The 22187-nt window shown below is 34.0% G+C and overlaps 1 protein-coding gene across 3 annotated transcripts in view; it reads left to right on the top strand.

The window, feature by feature from the left end:
- LOC126735790 (talin-1) overlaps positions 1-22187 on the top strand; it is a 114406-nt gene that overhangs the window by 67017 nt on the left and 25202 nt on the right. For all 3 annotated transcript variants that reach the window (XM_050439897.1, XM_050439896.1, XM_050439899.1), the window contains exons 13-24: positions 1185-1331; positions 1389-1535; positions 1591-1818; positions 4642-4795; positions 6101-6604; positions 6664-6800; positions 6906-7132; positions 13326-13644; positions 13763-14123; positions 18097-18352; positions 18414-18569; positions 20932-21580. In XM_050439897.1, the coding sequence (XP_050295854.1) occupies positions 1185-1331; positions 1389-1535; positions 1591-1818; positions 4642-4795; positions 6101-6604; positions 6664-6800; positions 6906-7132; positions 13326-13644; positions 13763-14123; positions 18097-18352; positions 18414-18569; positions 20932-21580 (3285 nt within the window). The remainder of the gene's footprint in view (positions 1-1184; positions 1332-1388; positions 1536-1590; positions 1819-4641; positions 4796-6100; positions 6605-6663; positions 6801-6905; positions 7133-13325; positions 13645-13762; positions 14124-18096; positions 18353-18413; positions 18570-20931; positions 21581-22187) is intronic.

Here is a 22187-nt window from a genome sequence, read left to right as displayed (position 1 = left end):
CGATCTCTTCCTTGCTGGATTTCATTCTAATACTATCTTGATCAGTCGTTTATCAGGTGCTCTATGTACATGTCCAGCCCATCTCAGACGCTGGGATTTTATTGATTTTACTATATCAGGTTTTTGGTATAGGTCCTGGAGTTCTGCATTCATCCTTTGGTTTAAAGTTTGATCCTTGAAGGGGCCAAATATTCTTCTTAGGATTTTCCTTTCAGCCGGTTTTAGTAGAAGCTCATTATGTTTCGTAAGGTTCCATGCGTCACAGCCATAGCAAATCATTACACCCTGGTACACTTTTGTACAGATTTGATACTCGACATCGTTCTGGACTGCATGGAGGCTCGCATGGCAAAGCAACACCTTCGTTTATGTCGTCGTCTAAGAATATCGTGACTTTAAGGTAGGTACTTAAACTCTATGACGCATTTGAAGTTATAAGTGTCCATCGTTATATTTTCACCAATTCTGTCGCTGGTTGGTTGTTAGGTAATGTGAATATATTTGGTTTTTTCCTCGTTGATGTTGAAGCCCATTTTCTTACATTCCTTTTCGATTTAGGAGTTTTGTTATTTTTGAGTTTGTTCATTGCTACTATTATTTCTTGAAAGCTTGGCTCCTCTACGTCTATTTCCGCCGTCTGATATATTGTGGTCGTGCTTTTCCTTGCCCGACGCTGTTTAGGCGCTTTTTTGTCTGTACTAAAAAATGATCAGAGTCCGCGTCTACACGGCTTCTTACATCCATGAAATTCTTTGCATATCTTCATTGACCAGCTACTCGTTGCAAAAATAACATTAATTATAACCTTTGTCGTTGGTCCTGACAAGACTTTGCCTTTTAATATTGAATAAAATTCCATATTATAATAATAATATTATATAAATATATTTATATAATATATCATATTTATAATAATAATAATAACAATAATTCTCTTCAAATACAGCAGATAAACAATAGGTAAAAAATCATCATAGATTTTGTCGCCGACTGTATCAAGTAATTCGTTCGCAAAAATGCATGAAATCATCCAATTTGACTGCGGTTCAGTGCGCATCGGAATAGGGGCTTGATTCACGCTCTAGAAACATTTGGGAAGCTGTACCTGAATTTAAAATAATAACTTACTACCCTACTAAGGTATATATGTATATAATATATTTATTTATTTCATATTGTTATAGGTTCGCCAAGCGAGAAGATTGGGCAACGCTACTGCACAACTAATCCAAAGTATAAAGGGCGAAGCTGAACGTTTACCGACCAACACAGACATTCAACGTCGACTTTTGGCCGCCGCTAAAACTTTAGCTGACGCCACTGCTAGAATGGCAAGTCAACAATAGCCTTAAAGCAAATTTAGTTTTTAACAAAATGTTGCGTTATAGGTCGAAGCAGCAAGACAATGTACCGAATACCCACACGATATCAAATATCAGGATCAACTGCGAAGAACAGCCGAAGATCTAAGAGATGTAACTATTGTTGCTGCCACCACGCCAGCGTTAAGAGCGAAACTGGTGGATAGAGTTCAAGTAATATCATAATAAGACTCCTTTTAAGTGGAAATAACAAAATGATTTTTTAAAGGTGTGTGCCCAAAGAGCTATTTCTTCTGCGACTCAATGTATTACAGCAGCACAGACCAGTCATGAGTACAATGCGAATCCCGCGACTAGGGAAGCTCTGATACAAGACACTAGGGAATTGGCCGATCAAATTCCACCATTGGTGGAAAGTATTCGGTCTAATGGGCAACACCCTGATGATACGAATGCTCAGAGCGAGCTTATGTACGTTGCTGAGGTCTTTTTACATGTAAGTATCTTTTGTTAATTACTCATTGTTATAGTCAACTATTAAGTTTTAAATCAATTATTCAAAGTAGGCAAGGAGTTTTCAATGGTTTTTTTAGTTATTTAGATTTAAATAATTTATATAATTTTGATTTAAGATCCAATTGAATTTGTTTGTTAAGAATATTATCTTGATAAAAAAGGACCATGCATGGTGATAAAATCGATAACATGAATTCGCACAAATAACATTTAACTAAATAGCAAGTAACTCACTGTATTTATTATACTGTACAAAAAATTCATTAATAAAAAAAAGAAGAATAAAAAGAACAGAGGAGCAGAGGAAGAAAACAAACATTCTTTAAAAAAACATTGTATAAGGAGAAAATTCAATGGTCGGCATTTTAATGTAATAATACAGTTCCTATATTATTAGATCCAAATGTACAGGGTCTTTCCCCATATATTAACCCCCCCCTCTACAGGAATTAAGTGAAAAGTAAAAAAAATATACAAAACTTTTGAAGTTTTCTTTTAAATTTTTAAATCCGGTTTCAACATTGTTTTTTCTGTTAGAAATGTCGAATTTTAACAGATGGTCAAAGTTAAGAGTCGAATTTTTTGATGTCAAATATATCCATTGTTAGTGTTTGACGTTTATTAGAAAACAAATGATTCAGAAAACATAATAAGCAATAACATATTATTAAGATTTAATATTTATTAATCAATATTTAGTATATTTTTTTTGACAGAAATACATTATTTTAATAATTGTTTAACTTTAAATTAAATACAAATAATTTTAACTGCTTTATATGACTACCACTATTATTAATACGATTTATATAATCTTGTTCAATTTTTCATCATCAAAGAGTTTCAGTTTTTAATTATAAATTTTCTATGATTTTGCTCAATATCATTTATTGCTGCAATCACTTTTCTGCGGAGCGCCTCGACGTTTTCAGTTTTCTGTTTTCTGCTTGTACTTCATTTGGCATGTAACTTCACAGAAACGAATGAAAGGGTATCGGGTCTGGACTGTTTGCTGGCCAACCAATCGCAAAACTGGTAACACATTATGCGGCGGGGTACCATCTTGAGGCCATACTATTTGATCGTATTGCCTCATGGGTAGATTTGCAAGTTCGTTTCAATTTGATATGTAAGCATCTCTAGGTTTTTCTTTTCCCTTCCGATAAGTTTTCGTTATAAAAGAGATCCTCTGACTTGATCATTTAAAATGCCACACCATACATGTAAACATTTCGGCCCTTAAAACTTCATTTCTCTTGTAATTCGAGGTTAAGTCCTTGACCAAAAGCGAACTTTTCTCGATTGTAAATGCCTGCAGTTGTAACGATGCATACATCGGTCCACAATTTTATTAAACGTTATTATCGTCCCCTTTTAGTACTAACCTCTCTTGATGAAATGTCACCCGATTATTTCATTGCTCTATACTTGTTTGAACAGATAACATTTTATAAGGAAAATACCTATACTTTTTTAAAGATGAGTGAATTTTTTGACCGACCGACCAAAGTAACTTTTGGCATCTTCTATGGAATGATTTGGTGTTCTTCAAAGTAATTAAACATTCTTGATAGGCAATTTGAAAGACAAAGGCTCGAATTCAATAGTGTAGATTTAAATGTGTTCAAAATTACTAAAAATTTACCTACCTTCGAAATATAGCAAAATATATCATTCTTATTCTTGATCGACGAGAAGTGACCGACGTTTTCTTCGCAAAGTTATTCGTATGCGAAATGCTTGTTCTATATTTTTAAACATATTTTTGCGCCGGAATGTCACTGTTTGACGAACCCTTGCCGATATTTCGCTCTCGCGGCGTTTGCGTTATTATTATTTCAAAACTGACCATCTGTCAGAAGTTGATATTTCTAAAAGAAAAAAAAATTGACATCGGATTCAAAAATTTAAAGTAAAACCCCAAAAGTTTTGTATATTATTTTTTTACTTTTCACCTAACCCCTGTAAAGAGGGGTCAATATATGGGAAAATACCCTGTACTATTTTCATGTGTGTCTTATTATTATGAACTTTTGTCCATATGTTGGTAGAACTTGAGTTCTTAAATATCGCGGGCATCAATATAACTTCAAGATTCCTGGCACTCTGGATTACCTTTAGCTTTGTGTTATCCAGAGTTCTCAATATTTGCCTTTAAAGTAGTGATTTTATTTTTATTTCCAAATAACATTAAATAATACTTTGATGGATGCAACTTTAGCGCGTGACTTGCCGATAATTTACTCAGTACATTTAAATCACAGCCAAAGGCCAAGTTAAATTTTCAACATTAAAACTAAAATAAATCTGAGTGTCATCTGCATATGCTTGTACCCTGTAATACTTTAATAATGTCAAGAAATCATGTATGCAGGTTATCAAGATATCAGCATATTATGTATATATACAGGTTTTTATGGTACCCGACTCTAGCTCTTAAAGATTTCATAATTATAAGTGCGAAACGTCGATGTTTTTTAATTTAAAAAAGGGGGTTTCTATTTTTGCTACTAAGCCTGGTATAAATAGCCGAATTTTATATTTTAAAAGACCTGAACATACTTCGTTAATATTTTAATTGTCTTGACGTTTTACATATCAACAATCTTTACAACTTTTTTGTTGTCCTAAATTTAACTAAATAATTTAAAATTGGGCTATTTAATTACAACTTTTTGATTTGAATTTTCAAAGGGTGAATATTAGGCAAATTAACAATATATTACGAAATAATATTGAGATCTATGATAAAAATATATATGAGATGCTAACTGACTTTTCCATAATAAGTTTTTTTTTACAGCCCGCCACTCATTTCGTTCAAACTTCTCGTACAGTTTTGCCAACATTAACGGACCAGTCTATAACAGAACAATTGTCGTTTACTAGTCACCAGCTTAATTCGGATCTGAGTGAACTCAGGAGCGCTATAAGCAGAGCCAAACCAGCTTGTCAAGGTATTTACTAATATTTGTCTCGCGGTATTTGAAACAAATAGAAATCGTTTCTTAGATCCTCGTTTTCTTAGGATCAGTTAACAATTAAAACTACTATTTGAACTGGACGACGTTTTTGCACTTTCTCTGGCAACTCTGCGATAACGATTGACACTTGTCTGCGTGCACACATCTCCTAGTAATATTCCTACAGAGTAGTTTTGCAATAGATTGCGTGTATGCGTCTAACGGAATTTTTGCTTACAGTCATATTTACGTCGCTGGTTAAAAATAATATGTTATTAGATTAAGATTAAATTCTTTATTAAACTTGGGAAAAACTTGGGTGACAGGTCGTGTGTGTACGAGTGTGATCCAGAAACAAAACGTTAGAGTTGTGAATGGAAAAAACCTGGAGAGCCACGACCAAAGAAGGAACCAAAGGAAAAATCAAGGCGATGATATTGTTTTTTTATTGTCAGGGCATTGTTCATATGGAGTTTTTGCCACCAGGCAGAGCTGTCAATAAAGAATATTATCTTTTCAACGTCTCCGTGAACGTGTAAAACGATGTCGTCCAGAGTTGTGGGGAAGCAATTCCTGGATCTCATCACGATAACGCGCCCTTTCACACCGGCTGTGTTGTTCGTCAGTTTTTTGCCCGAAACAAGATGAAAATTATCGACCATCCCCCTTACTCACCTGAACTCGCTCTATGCGATTTTTTTCTCTTCCCTCGATTGAAAGAAGTCATGCGGGGACGCCATTATGGAACCGTAGAAAAGCTGAAGCGAATTTCGACCACGACATTAAATTCTATTGCAGCCGAGGAGTTCCAGAAAGCGTTTCAGCAACGAAAGCATTGATGGATTAAATGGGTTAATGCAGAAGGGTCATACTTTGAAAGTGACCACTTTTATTTAAATAAATAAAGTATTTTTCATGAGTAAAATTATATTTCTACTTAATTACCATACCTCGTATATTAGACTATCTTTAGTACTCGGTGAGAGAGAAAAACAATAATAATTAGGACATACATATATAGGGTACCAAAATGCTTTTAATAGCGTAAAACTTCGCTATTTCTGAAGGTTTTAAAAAAATCCTAATTTTCGTTTCACATAAGATAATATTTAAAATTGTAAGTCTACTCCTGCATAATTCACCCTCAAGAAACTGCTTCTAACTTTTTTTTTTGTTCTTTATATTGTTAACTGATCCATTCACCTTTCATTCCTAAAACGTATATTAACTAAAAGCAATTTTCCTATAAATGTTATACTCTTACCCCCTCTTACCGATATTTCTTATCTATTTTTTAAGGTCTTGGCTTAGAAGGACCCTCCCAACTGATCGATGACCTCCAAGAAGAACTAAGAGAATTCGAAAGGGCGGTAGATGCCCATAGATTACGTCCCCTGCCGGGAGATTCAGCCGAAAAGGGAGCCCAACAACTCATTTCCAGTAGCAAACTGGTGAACCAAGGAGTTGCACAGCTGCTAAGCGCAACCGCCCAAGGAAATGAGTTATATAACTCCCAAGCTGCACGTGATACTTCGCACAGTCTAAGAAACTTCACTGGGGCCGTCAGATGTATCGCAGCTACCAGCGACAACCCGGAGCTGCAAAGAAAGATTATACATTCAGGGCAAGAAGTTTTAGGTCACTCGGCGAGGCTTTTGGAAGAATCTTATCGAAGTCTACACACCGTGGACACCACTCCGACTCTACAGAAGGTGGCCAAGAATGTCAGCGCAGCGTTACAGAAAACTATTGGCTGTTTGCCTGGTCAGAAAGATGTCGATACTGCCATTACTAATATAATTGGTAAGTTTATTCGTTGGCTAACAAGAATATTAGTTAATGTTTTAATGGTGCCATACTAGAATGGACATCTACATTGGAAACTGGTGAGTTTCCACCCACGAACAAGACTTACGGAGAGCTGCAACAAGAACTTACCACTGCCGCCGCCAATTTGGACCAAGCCAGCGCAGAAGTCGTTCACTCCGTTCATCACCCTGTAAGTAGACATTATCACACTGAATATTTGGAAACTAAAGATTTATTTTAAACTTGTGAAATGTGTAAGTATTTGTTTACTCACATACTGTTTCCGTGTTTAAAGGTTCAACTAGCCTCTTCCTCCAAAGATTTCTCTTCAGCTTTCCATGACCTCCTTCATGTTTCAATGGAAATGGCAGGCGAAACTAATGAAACTCACGTAAGGGGTGAAATGGTAGATTCGTTGAAAAGTGTCTCCACGTCATCCAGCGCGTTGCTTACTACTGCCAAGTCGCTGAGTGCCGACCCTAACTTACCTAATGGAAAAAATCAGTTGGCAGCAGCTGCAAGGTAAGTTATTCAGTTGTGCTCACATTGAACATTCATACTGTCAAACATTTGTACTTTTCGCTGTAGTTTGTGTCGCCAATTTTTTTCAAAAGTTTGCTTGAGTACCAATTTCTTCCTTGGGTGCTGAAATGCCCATGCAAGATGGTCTTCTCAACGTTCAATTTTGGTAGAACTCAACTTTTTTCGTTCAGCCTTGTAACTTGTTTGTATTTACAAGTTAATATATTGAATTCCGCACCCATTATTTGAGTTAGTCCGGCATGTATACGATGTGTCACAACCAAGTGATTCGCTGCTATAAGTTTTTTTTTGACAGAAAATATTGAAATTTGGCTTATATGCAATCCAGATTGAACTACAACTTTGAACGAAACTTTATTTTAAATACGGCGCAAAATTGCAGTGAAACGCTCAATACCTCAGGGGTTTGATATTAGGTTTTAATTTCTTAGATTCTCTGATGGATGTTTATTAAAACAAATCCAAATATATTTAAAGATCTATAAATGTCAAACAATACATCAGCTTGCAATACAAAACTATTACTAAAATCACTAAAGCATAATTGGTTATTAAAGTAGACAATAGACAGAAGAGCGAGGGAAAACCCTTTTCTAAAACAGACTGTATTATAATATAAATTACTGGATTCCTGATAGAGAAATTTATAAAAGTGCTGATTAAATGCCTAACGGCTGTGCCAGTAAAACTAGGTTAAAATGCTTTGAAATAGGATGAGTAAATCCAATTTCTAGGCTTAGTCCATCAACTGATAAAGTACAAAATACCAAAGAAATATATTATGTTGCCTGAAGACTTAATACTTTACCATAAAATAAATTAAGAACATAGCTAATTTAAAATGAAATTAACTGGCTTAGTGTATAAAGATGATAGGATAAAGACATATATACGATAGTATATATATATTATAAGTTAGTATATACATATATATAAGTATAAAGAAGAAATTGTAGGAGTCTATGAAACCATCGATGTACACCGAACTATGCACTTGATCAGAAATGTGCAATTAGAATATATTTTTTGAAATCTATATTTTATAACTTTTATTGACTAACACTTTGATCTCTTCTATATTACATTAGTTTGCATTAATGTATGTATTCTAAGTATTTTTTTGCTTATCCTATTTCTTCTTTTCTTCTTCTTCAAGATCCGTCTTTTTAGCGTGTTAACTACTTCCTCCTCCTTTTGAATTCTTAGACGCAGTTCCATGTTCGTTACTTTATCCTTTATGACGATAGCACCACCTTTCAAAGGCATCAAGTTTATCCATTCAGGCCGAAATGAATAAACTTAGCTCCATAAACTACAATCAAAAATACGTAGGACCTTAACATTCGTATTCTAAGTTTTAAATTGATATTCTTGTTACATAGAAATTTTGCTGATTTGACAATTGCTACACTTGGTATCGCTATTCGGGATCTTATTTCAATTGAATGATCTAACGTTTCCGTTATACTACCCAGATATTTATATTTCCTTACTCTCTCTATAGGTGTATTGTCTATGATACGGTTACTTTGGTGATGACCATAAACTTAATTTTTTTAAGATTCATTTTTAGACCGTAGGAATTACATGCATCATTTAATCTTTGTAAGAGTGTTTGGAGATCCTTGAGATCCTGGAGATCCTTTGTTCAAAACTTGACCGTTGATGGTAGCGCCTTCTTATCCGTTAATTAAAGTCTCACGGAAAATTGCCTCGCTGTACAAATTAAATAATAATAGAGAAAGCACACATCCCTAACGAACTCCCAGCAAAATTTTTACTTCTTCCGAGAGTCTGTCACCTACTCTAATTTTTGCTGGTTGTTTCCAGTAGAGGTTGGTAATAATTCTGATTTTCCGGCTATCACTGTTGAGATCTGTAAGTATTTTGATAAGCTTATGATGTTGAAAGCTTTTTCAAAATCAATAAAGCACACATACAGATCTTGATCTTAACTACTCTGTGCCAAAACATTTATACCAAATAGAGCCTCTCTTTTTTCCAATACCTTTTCTAAAACCCACTTGATTGTCACTTATTCAAAGTTCTGAGTCCACTTAATCAAATATTCTATTGTATATTACTCTTAAAAAAACTTTAAGAAAGTTTTGGGCTCATAAGTGCAATCGTTTGATGGTCAGAGCACTCTTTTGCGTTGGGTTTTTTTAGGGATCGATACAAATGTCGACAACAACCAATCTTCTGGTATAATTCACGTTGCGTATATGACATTAAAAAAGTTAACCAAATTCTTGATGGCGTCATCGTTCAATTTTAAGAAGTTCAACTGACAGTTCATCAGAACCACTAACCCTTCCTCCCCTTGCCCGTTTGACAGCATGTAAGATCTCGCGTAAAATTGGTGGACCTATATCTTAGAATAATTTGGCATACTTTCCGGACGATTACCATAGAAAAGTTCTTTTACGTATTTTGACCAACGAACCAGCTGTTGTAAGTCATCAGATTAGCATCTCTATCTTTTAGTACTGTAGGATATTTATGACGTGTCATAATATCAGTCGTTTTCTGTCATATTCTTCAATTTCCTTACACTCGTACCCAATCTTCTTTTGCATCTTTGATCATTTTCTTGATTATTTGATTAATTTCTTTATACCTGACAGCATTATTTTTGTTTTCAAGCCTTAATATTTTGTCCGTCATCCAAGTTTGTTTTGATTTGTGTCAAACCCTTTAAATTATCTTGATCCACCGTAATGATCTGTTTAATTTCATTCCATGTTTTGTTTATTTGAGAAGCGTCTTGACAACTTGAGAGGCTTTTAAGGTTTATATTTACATCATGTTAAACATTTTGCAAGATAGCTTCATTTTTTAGTTTTGGAATATCCAGCTTTTGTTTATTAAATGGTCGTTTAAGTTTCTTTAGTGTTACTTTTATATTGGATACTACAGGGTTATTGTCAGAATTGATGTCAGCTCCTGGATAGGTTTTTACAGATTTGACAGAGTTTCTGTATCGTTCATTTATTAAAATACTAGCTGAATGCCCGCAACGTTGCTCGCGTGGAATTTGAAAATAAAAGAAAAGTTCTACGTCTTTTAGGACGTCTTAAAGTCCTTTAGGACTTCTTTGTAAACAACAATATGTAATGTAATAAGTAAAAATATCAATTTTCAACACTATAAGTTAAAAATGAAAGAATTTTCGTAGAAGTTTTTACCCCTTCAGGGTGGCGAAATTTTCGAGAATCTGTTGTTTTTATTAAAATGAAATTAAATTGAAGTGTTTTGCAGTTTTTTTTTTCCGAAAAGCAATGCATTTAAGAATAAAAAAACCCCTTTAAAAAAAAAATAAAAAACTGAAAATTAGGTAAAAAAATAAAATAAAAATTACGTGTTTCACCGCTTTTTAAAAAACTACATAGTTTTGAAGCTATAATACATAAGGGGTGGTTTCAACCCCTTTCCGATGAAATTTCAAAAAATCCCTTCTTAGTGGACGCCTACATAACCATAGGAATGTTGTCCCCAAATTTCATATTTCTAGGTTTTACTGTTTGGGCTGTACGTTGATTATCAGTCAGGACAAGTCTTTTTTATATATAGAGATAGTCAAAAGTCCATAACCTACGTTTTGATAGTTTGAAAATAAGTTTGTTATTATTACCTTTTTGTTTTGGCAAAACTCTACCAGCCTATCACCTCTCTCATTTCTTGCCCCCAAACCAAAACTGCCAGCACTTTTCGAATTCACCCTCTCCAACTTTAGCATTAAAATCTCCCATGATGATGTTTACCTCATGTTTTTTTGTGCTTTAATACCTTTAGATCACTATACAGTAGAGTCTCGATAACGTGAACGTCCCATAAGGTGAACAGCCTAATTGGTATTCAGCCTATTCTAAAACGTGAACGCCAAAAATATCTCGCCTCTATAACGTGAACAAAAAAATATTTATATCGTTTTACCCGTAGACATTAAGCGGCATTTCCTATGTTCCCTTTGTCGGTAACTTTAGTACTAACTTAGTGCTTTTGCATATCGCCGCCAAATTGTATATCTTGTTTGTACATGTTTGGAAGAGATATGAAATTTGCGTCTTATTCAGTGTTTGTTCGCCGATCAATACGAAACAAGCACGATGTCTACTAAGAAAGTAAATTATTTAACTCTGGAAAAAAAAGCCCAGGCCTTGTCCGATGTTAGTAGAGGTTGCGGAGTTACCTTTTTAGCAAAAAAATTTAGAATAGCCAAATCCACGGTGTGTGCAATTAAGAAGAAAAAAGACCAAATTACTTCAACAGTTGCCTTGACTTTTTCTGGACCAGGTAAACGAAAATCTCTTAGACCTTCTGAATATCCATTAATGGAAAAAGCTTTGTATAAGTGGTTTTTGCGACAACGAGAGAGGAATGCACCAATAAGTGGTTTAATTTTAAAAGAGAAAGCCAAATATTTTTACGAAAAACTGTACGACAAAAATTCCACTTTTTCTGCGAGCTCGGGGTGGTTGCAAAAGTTCAAGAAAAGATTTGGCATACGCTTCCTAACAATAACTGGTGAAAAACTATCTTCTCAGCCCGAGCTGGTTTCACCATTCTTACGTAAACTTGAAGAAAAAATCAAGGACCTAAACTTAGACTATAACCAAGTGTACAACGCCGATGAAACCGGCTTGTACTGGAAGCTTTTACCCGGAAAGACTTACGTATCCAGTGAAGAAAAAACTTCCCCTGGAAGAAAAACAGCCAAAGAAAGAATAACGTTTCTAGCATGTACAAATGCGACTGTACTACATAAATTGACTCCTTTGGTAATAGGGAAAGCTAAAAAACCACGAAGTTTCAAGAACTCTTACATTCCCGTACACTACAAAAACTCACAATCTGCATGATTGACAGCCGGAATTTTTAAGGAATGGTTTAAGGTTTTGTTCCTGAGGTAAATTTCCTGCCATAGCTATACATTTGAAAATTAAAAGTTTGTTTTAATTTTAGGTGAGAAAGTTTCTTAAGAAACAAGGTCTTCCAGAGAAAGCACTTCTTTTATTGGATAATGCCCCCAGTAGAGGAACTTTTATCTGATGATGGACTAATTCAAGTTATGTATATGCCTCCCAATGTGACACCCTTAATTCAACCTATGGACCAAAACGTTATTAGGTTGACTAAACTGCATTGCCGCTCCATGTTTTTGGCAATGGTTGTAGCGAATAAATCTAGGGACGTGAATGTCATTATCAAACAATACAACCTCAGGGATGCTATTTTAAACTTATCACGAGCCTGGAATAAATTAGAACCAGCAACCATTAAAAAGTGTTGGAAAAATATTTTTGAAAGCCAAAGCAATGATGATCGTGAAGACACAATACCCTTGGCAACTCTTCGTCAAGAATTGCTAAGCCTGAATAGCATTGTAGAGACTAACCTCAATTTATTAGAAGAAATTGATCCAGGGCAAGACTTCGAACGTGGAGATATCGAAGAATGGAATAAAGATGACTTCGTTGAACATGATGAAAATTGTACTGCAGTGTCTAATGATTCAGAAACCGAACAGGATCAAGATCCAGAGGTTTCTCAGGCTATGGATAAAGTCACTCACGTTGAGGCAGTTCGTATATTTAACAGAGGTCTAGAATGGGCGGAGCAAAACAATGCCGACTTCGAGGATATTCAGTCTTTACACAAATTACGTGAATGTGCAACTATTCTTTCAAACAAACAACGTATCCGTCAAACAAAGTTAGATAACTTTTTTTTAAAAACAACGGATTAAATATAAATAATGTACATTGTACTTACTTACATACATATACTTACCTATATAATAAATATTTTTTTCTTTATACCATGTATAAACATATGCATATACATTTTCAACGATGTATTACTAACTGTATAACATGTTTTTGTTTGATTTTCCAATAAAATATATATTCAAAGTATGTACATATACGTGTTAGTTTATCATGCGATTAACTTTATCCAGTAACATGAACTTCTCGAAAACATGAACACAGTCATCCCTAATTAGTTCACGTTATCGAGACTCTACTGTACAAGGTTTCTATCTCGTCTTCGGATTTCTTGGCTGTTGGAGCATATGCTTGAATCAGATTAAGCGACACCCGCATTAAGCATTTCCTCTTTCATTTAGTTCAACTTTTTATATATTAAAAAATCTATGTTTTATTTTTAGGGCTGTAACAGATAGTATCAACCATTTAGTAAATGTATGCACATCGGCCGCTCCTGGGCAAAACGAATGCGACAACGCCATTCGCAAAATCCAGGCGATGCGTTACCTTCTCGAAAAACCGAGCGAACCCATCAGCGACTATTCGTACTTCGAGTCTCTGGATTGTGTCATTAGCAAAAGCACCGTTTTGGGAGAGGCACTTAAAGGCATGACAGATTCGGCCAGGAACAATTGGCACGAAAAGTTCGCCGAACACGTAAAGAACTTTAGCGGAGATATTTGCAGTTTAGTGGAGATTGCCGCCCAAACCGCTTATTTAGTAAGTTAAAACCGATAATTCTAAAGCTTTGAATAACTTGTAAAACTTCTAATACCTGTAATTATACAGTCTGGTTACTATCACTTCTCTAAAATATTTTCTTTTTAATTTTCACTAGGTGGGTATAAGTGACAGTACATCTATAGCAGGCAGACCGGGCTTAGTAGACCAAGCTCAGTTCGCGAGAGCTTCCCAGGCAATTAAAAAAGGTTGCGAGGCTCTCACCACATCGTCCAGCCCCCAAAAGCAAGTGCTAGAGGCCGCCACTATCATCGCAAAACACACGAGCGCTTTGTGTACTTCCTGCAGGATTGCCAGTTCTAAAACAACAAATCCTGTAGCTAAACGACAGTTTGTCCAGAGCGCGAAGGCCGTTGCCAATTCTACGTCCGCATTGGTAAAGGAAATTAAGGCTTTAGACAGTGAATATACTGAAGGGAATAGGAGAAGATGTGCTGAGGCTACTAGACCTTTGTTGGGTAAGAAATTTTATCTACATATGGCGATTTTATGTAATTTTATTTTTTGGTTAACGCCCTTGCTTTATATATCATGGTAAAATAAATATCGGGATATAGAAGAACCAACAAAAAACACTTTCTTATTTATTTATCTATTTATTTATTTGACTACATATTACATTTATTAAATGATTACAGTTGGTTTCGAATAACTAATAAATATAGCAAGTAAACTCTACAGATTACGAATAAGGCCTCTCATTAAGTGTGACCTGTGACAAAAATGTGACAACAAAGAAAAGGAAACTACAAACATTCTACATTGAAAAATATGATTTTCTTAAACCTAATGGCTCATAAAATATGTCAAATAGTAGGTTTGCGGCATTAGACATTTGACAAGTTGGCGACTTTTTACCTAAATTGTGTTTTTTTTATTCTTTTTAAAAAGTTCCTAGGTCTCTATGAATGTTTACTAAGTCTTGAATGTGTCTTGTGTTAATCGCAAGCCATAGTTCTTCTGAAAGTAAGTTTTTTAACATTAAATTCTGTTAAGAGGTTTTCATAAGTTACATGAGTGAGATACACGCCATGTGTTTTATAATATAAATAACGCAATATCTTTTTTGAACCCACTCCATTTTTTCGTGAACTAACTACAAAGGAGACAAAACAATCAAGGCATATTCTTCACGCTACAAACATAGACATTATAGAGAATAATAATGGTTTTCAAAATCACTGAAATTATAGGGATTACGAAATACAAATTCTAGAATCTTAAATGACAATGGTCATTGGGACATATGGGCATTGAAATTTTACCGATCGTTAAAATGTCTTCCTAAGTCTTTTATTTCTGTCTTATATTTTAAAAGATTGGTACCTATTTTATAATCGTAATCAATTGGATTCTTTCACTTTTTTTCTCGTAAATTTCATGGCAAAACACTTATTAATATTCAAAGATAATTTGTTTTGAATAAAGTATTACCCCAATCCGTAGGTGATGCTGAAGAAGCTCGCAGTCTCTTGTACTATTAATTCCTCTGAAATTAATTCCTCTAAAATTTGAAATCATCCGCAATAATTCACCACCATAATATTTTAAATATAATGGAAGATTATTTATAAGATTGGCCCTAGAAGTAATGGTCAAAAGTAAAAGTGTGGGTAATGGGTGAAAAGTAAAAGTAAGGGCCCTAGGTTAGACCCTTGAGGTACCTCTGAGAGAGTGACATGAGAGTTCTAGATGTAGACTCTCTATATACCACATACTGAATTCTTGATTTTAAAAATGACGCAAGCAATTTCAGAAGTTCGTGTGATAAATCAAACCAATCTAATTTTCTTAACAACTTTGACTCTATCGAACGCTTTAGATATAACGTCTACCTGTACGTTAGAGTCAACCAAATCATTCAGTTTTTGCAAAAGTGTTTCCAAATTTGTAAATAATTTTTTAGGTTTCAATTTTTTTGCTGTGTTTTTAATATCGTCTGTTGTACCTAATGTTATCACAGAGTGGCATTTGTCAGGAAAATCAGAAATTAGCAAAATCCAGGGTGTGATCTGCGGGATTTGATTCAGCAGAAAAATGCAAAGCGAAATCCTTATTCTCGATTACTTCCTGATCTTGATATAACATTGATATATTGGATGGATTACTACCCGACTTTGTTGCAATTCTGTACCTCCAGAAGCTACTAGGGTCACTCGCGATATTTTTAATCCTGTGAACGAGACGTCTTAGATTTTGAATTACAGAGAGATAAAATAACAAAAAAAAACATGTTTTTTTTTATAAATTTGATAATTTTTTCATAGATTTTAATAGTCTCTCTCTAGATCAATGCCTTATTTTTCTCTAAATATAAACTACGCTTTAAATGAAATCAAGATTATTAAAATAAAAAGGATCCGTTCAAAAAGATAATTTATTGAAATGGATTGTTAAGTAAATTGAAAAATACCTCCATAAGATTGACGTTGACGCTGATGAACATAAAATAATAGTTTTTCCTTGTGGAAAAGTTGTCTTCTTAGAAAAAACTAAATCCAACTTTTTTGGCTCAGATGGAGAACGCTAGATGTCGAGAAAGCCTATTATTAGATTCAAACTCGAATGGTTTTTTTCATGTTAATCTTAGCACTTATACACGTCAAAGAAAATTAATAATATACGAAGTGAAGATGAGGTTAATAATAAAATCTAATTGAAATGCATACACAATAAAACCTGAGTACACTAAATTAAAATACAATAAAATCCATAATTGGACTAAGAATTTAATAAAATAATTGAGCATTCAACAGATCCCGGATTCCCATTTTGAATTTTAGATAAGGCAGTGGTCTTAGTTTCATTGGGAGGACGTTCCAAGGTTTAAAACTCTAGTACGTATCTCCTGTTTTTTTGTTGTAAGGCATTAGAGCATCCATTCTGCGTCTCGTTAGATCACGATGTACATCTCTCATTATTGTTTTCATTTCTTTTTATATAGAGCAAATTTTCAAGAATAAAAACGGATGCAAGAATGGGTATTTTTAATGCCCCAAATACTTCTCTACAGTCACTACTGAGCAATCCAACCCCTCTAGAATACTGAAGGTTTTGCGCTGGAGGCCAAATATACGAAATTTCTGAGGAGCACGTCCCCAAGCAAGAACGGCATAAAACATGCGAGACTGAAAAACTGCAAAGTATGCTGAGCGGACTGCGTCCTGTGAAATGCGAGTTTTTAAATTGCGTAAGAGATATAAGTTCTTTGCAAGTCTACCCGCTAGACTTTCCTCATACACCATCCTTCCACAGAAGTGTAGGATCAAGATCGACCCCAAAAATTTGTGAGGCAAGCACTATTCTGTTTGTCTCTCCCTATTAAGTAATAATTTGCTGTAAACCATTCCTCAGTCTCTTCAAAGGCCAGTCGAGATCTCCGAAACGACGATTGCAGAGATCCTCCACGAACCATGATCGTTATATCATCAGTAAACATTGTGAATTTGCTTTCCTGATTTATTAGAGGAAGATCGATAATATATATTAGAAAAAATAATGGCCCAAGCCTGATAGGCCCTGTGGCAGGAAAACGTTGGATCTTCAATCAACATTTATTCTTAAATATGGCAAAAAAATCTTAAACAGAGTGCTCAAAAATTTGGAATCGAACCTTTTTTTCCAAGGTAATGATCCAAAACACAGATCAGCATCATATATCAAGCCTCGATAGAGCCACGGTAAAAAACTCTTGCCTATAATAAGCAGATGTTGAAGCTATGGGTTTAAACCATATTTTTATAAAAAGTATGTTGTTGTGGTTAGGCGATTTTACTCTCAGTGTTATCGTGTAGTTAATAGATAGTATGTGTGTGTGATAGTCTTTGACAATTAAAGTAATATTTTAATTTTTATTATTGTTTTAAACTTTGTCTTGCAGTGGGGTGTGTTTTATATATTAGGTCTGATGATGCTTAATTCTTCAAGCGAAACATGTTCCTATAATTTATTTGAATATATGGTTTTTGAGATCAAAACTGCGTTTTTTCGTTTTGTTGTAAATTGTATTAAGGTCTCTTTGAATAAAATGGGCGAATTCTTTTTATTATTTTACTGTCGCACAATCATGATCGCTTGTCGTAAACTTCTTCACAACATGTTCTGTCAACATCAACGTCATCCAAATAAGAAAACATGGAATTAGTAAATAGAGAACAATTTATAATTATGCTTAAGCAAGAGTTGTCAGAAATATCGAAGGATTTTTGTGAAAACTTAGTAAGAACGATGCTAAATCGTCATGTCGTCAATCGACAATAAAGGCTTACCTACTAAACGTTTAGATTTCAACATATGTTTTGTAAGTGTAAGGGAGCTTCATTTAAATTAATTTTAAATAGGACTAACCATACTACGACATTTTTTAATTATTTCCTGATAATTGATTGGCCATTTTGCACAAATTAATCTTTTTTTTTTTAATTCTTTTAGAGGCCGTGGAAGACTTATGTATATACGCCAGTTCAAGTGAATTTGTAACGATCCCAGCAAAGATTTCAATCCAAGCCAGAGAAGCACAAAAGCCCATAGTAGGAGCAGGAAATTCTCTTATTGACAGTTCGTGTTCAGTAATTTCCGTTGCTAAAAATCTTGTGGTTATGCCAAAAGATCCGTCAACTTGGCAACAGTTTGCCAAAAGCTCCAAAGATGTTTCTGATTCGATAAAATCTCTGGTTGCTAACATTAGGTAATATAAAATTAGAATTTTCAGACGTGTGGTATACTGATATCCATTTCATTCTTTTTAGAAATGGAGCGCCAGGTGGGAACGAATGTCTGCAAGCGGGTCAAATTTTAAATAACCATTTGAAGACTTTAGATGCTGCTTACATGGATGCGGTTTCTCAGTCTTTACAGCCGAGAAGGACGGCAACGTTGCCCGTGTTTAGTCAGCAAGTTGAACGGTAAGTCAGTTTTCACAAAATAATTTTTCTTTAATTCTTATTGCTGATTTATGTAGTCATCAAAATCAAATATTATATAAGAATTTTGTAATATTTGAAAATATTCCTCTTTATTCGAAACAGCACCTAATAATAATCATGTTTCAAAAATACTATTGTTTCAATAGCTGTCAAATAATAATGATTTTTGCATGTACAGTGCTGCCAATATTCCACTTTATAATTTTAAAGCACTAATTTGATTAACATTCAGTGGTAAAAATACTGTTTTAAAATATTAAAACCGTTAAAATATTTGCTGTAGAAGAAATGGTTTTTTAAAGACCAGAATGAATTATTACTTAAAAGAAGAAACTTTAAGAGAACTTCAAACACTTTTTAAACAATGGTCTCTATTTACATCCCAGTTTCAAAATATACACAAATAATTTAATTCCCTCCAGCCCTTCTCTACCAGGATTAGACTATCTACGCAAAATACATAGACAATTGCCATATTAGACCAGTCGTTTCATAATATTATAAATATCATAAATATATTCATTCATAGATAAATATATTCATCAGTTCATAGATATTCTATGAGAATTTTTACCAAATCCACTATACATTGTTAAAAATTCAGAAGGCTTTACTGAGATGCTAAAACTGAGATTTCCAAAAACGACCTTTTAATTCAATCGCTATACAAGCAGCAATGGTCATAGTGTCTCCGTCAGTATCACATATAAACAAAGACAAACTTAGTTATATTTTATCATGTCTTTCCCAAGATTTCCTCATTTTCAGTTATACATTTTATTCTCAAACATGGGCTTAGCAAAGAGCCTTTCTCCTTTATTAGCTAACCTCTGAATCCTCTATTATTACCTCTCTATTGGGTGATAATAAAATTAGAAAATGTGTCCAATATGTAGATGCTTGCCAAGCCAAAATTAAAATTGCCAACCAAATGCTATATTAGATCTCCTGTGAATGTGATGGAAATATTTTAGTTTTTTTTTTATAAAAATGTTGATTATATATATGTACAAAGGTTGAATTACTTTTAAACATGCACTGCCATATACGCGAAGGTCATACATCAAAATAGACTTAATTAGTGTCTGGTATACCATTTTGAATAGATTCAAAGAAATAATTTAATTGGATTGGACAAAGCTAGACTTTAATTGGTAAAATCTGTAAATGGTTTTGCGAATCTTTCTAACAACTTAATCTATATGTTTGTCATATCGCAAATTTCTGTCAATGTAAACACCCAAATATTTTACATAATTTCTGATTCATGATTATATTTGACATGATTGACTGATACGATATGATCACATTTACACTGCATAGTGTACTAGGAATACTCGTGAATTTTAATATCCGGAAAATTACTATTTTACTAATTATATTATGTTGTTTTTTTCACATTCATTGTAAGAGGGTGTTGATCCATCCACGGTGTTAATTTTAGATATATGATCTTTGCTAAATGTATTCTCCGAAGATTTACCCCTAATTAAAACAACAAGACTAAAACATAGATTAAAACATACTAGTTAAGTTATCAATCATTATCGGAGATGCCAGAAAAAAGGTCGTTTATATACAAGCAGAAAAGAAAACAGTTCCCTACATATCTTTTATTTATTTTTTTTAAATTTATTATTTTAACATAAACTATTAAATATACTATACATGGCTGCTTATAATATATTATTATATATGCTAATCAGTTATTAATTGTATTAATTGTAGATTATATTAATATGTCTTTTAATAATCGCCAAACTCATTTTATTCGTTTGTTAAAAAAAAAACTAGATATCAAATGTAAGTTAAAAAAGTTTTGAACATTAAACGATTTTAAAAATAAAAGATTTGTATGATTTAATAAATTAAAAAATAGGTTAAAATTTTACCAAAAACTGATTAATGATGTAAGTAGATTAAAATACATTGATAAAAAATATACATAGTAACAGGGAATAATTATTACAATAATTATAATACATAGATAATAATATCTACAGGCTATAATTCACATCGAAAATGAACAGTGACTTCTTTGTAATAAAATATACTTATAGTTTATATTGTTATGTTTAAAAAACCTATAAAACCAACAATTTTAATCTTTATCTATATCATTAACCCAAACAATAACAATAAAATATGTACAGTTTTCTTGGTTGTCTTAAATTAGTTTCACAAAACGAAAAGCTTCAGTGTATTTAGAAAACGCAAGTATAAATCTTGTTATTCAAAGAACTTCTTATAGTACTGTCTGTAAAGCAAAATGCATAAATGCTCTTTTGAATGCTGCTCTCTCCCTTTTGTACTTCAATAATAATAAACTTTTCACTTTTAGTGCTGCAGCTGGTTTAACAGATACAATCGAACCTTTACGCCACGCAGCCAAGTACGAAGCCGAAAATATCGGACACACCGTGAACCAAATGATCCAGTATTTCGAGCCCTTAGTTCAGAGCACCATCGGTGCAGCTTCGAACATGACCAATTCGAAACAACAGGAACAACTTTTAAACCAGGCCAAATCCGTGACCGAAAGCGCGTTACAGTTCGTATACTCTACCAAAGATTGCGGCGGCAATCCTCAAGCCAAAAACATTCACCAAGATATAGATGAAACTGCCGATTTAACCAAACTGGCCATCCAAGACCTCGTGCAATCGCTAGAAGTCATTTCCACCCAGAGCGGTATAGTCTCCGGGGTAGTGGACAACTTAACACGTGCAATGACAAAACTGTCGGACCACAGGGCCTCCCTTATTATATCAGACAGTGATAACTACGTAGATTACCAGACAAGGATGGTGGAGTGTGCCAAAGAAATCGCCAAGATTTCGGGCGAATTAGCAACAAAAGCGGCCACCGATACCCAACAACTGGCCACTTTGTCTGCCCAGCTTTCGCACAAGTACATGCAGTTGTCCAACGACAGTATTGGAGCGGCTGCCGCTGCAACTAATGGCGAAGTTGCTATTCGTTTAAAGGAGGTAAGTATTGGAAAGTTGTCAGGTAGAGAATAGTTGTGATGGTTGGTAAGTCATGAAAAATTTAATCTTTTTTTATTTTTTTATTTCATATGTTAGAGCACGACTTATAACTAACTTAACTAAGTCTAAAATCTATCTGTCTGTTTTTGGTATAAATGCCCCTATAAGTAAACTAATATTTGTGAAATATGCGAATATGCATGTTATGGAAAACAGAGAAAAATATATATTTATAGGGGTTTCCATGGTTCATAACTCCTTCCTCCTAAGAAACGAGCTTACGGATGGCACAGGTGGTAAGGTCATATGACGATTACTTTATAAGATTTTGTCATAACTTCTTCTCTAATCTTCTCTAATCTTGCTAATTCTTTGGTAGTAAACAGGTTAGTTTAGGGTATGGTCCAGTTTTTTACGTTGCATCTCAACAATTATCTGCGTAAGTTTGGCTTCATTTAGGTTTAATGAGCTCATTTCCAATTTTTGAAGTGGATGGGTTCAAGGCTTCATTTGAATACGGTGATAAGTTCTATTGCGGCAGTTCGATGTCTTGTAGAAAGTTTCTGATTCTTTGTGATTTTTTATAGCTCTTTCCAGCATGAAGTTT

Source organism: Anthonomus grandis, chromosome 4 (genome assembly GCF_022605725.1).
Source record: "Anthonomus grandis grandis chromosome 4, icAntGran1.3, whole genome shotgun sequence".
Classification (NCBI taxonomy): domain Eukaryota; kingdom Metazoa; phylum Arthropoda; class Insecta; order Coleoptera; family Curculionidae; genus Anthonomus; species Anthonomus grandis.
This window is presented reverse-complemented; position numbering and strand designations above follow the sequence as displayed.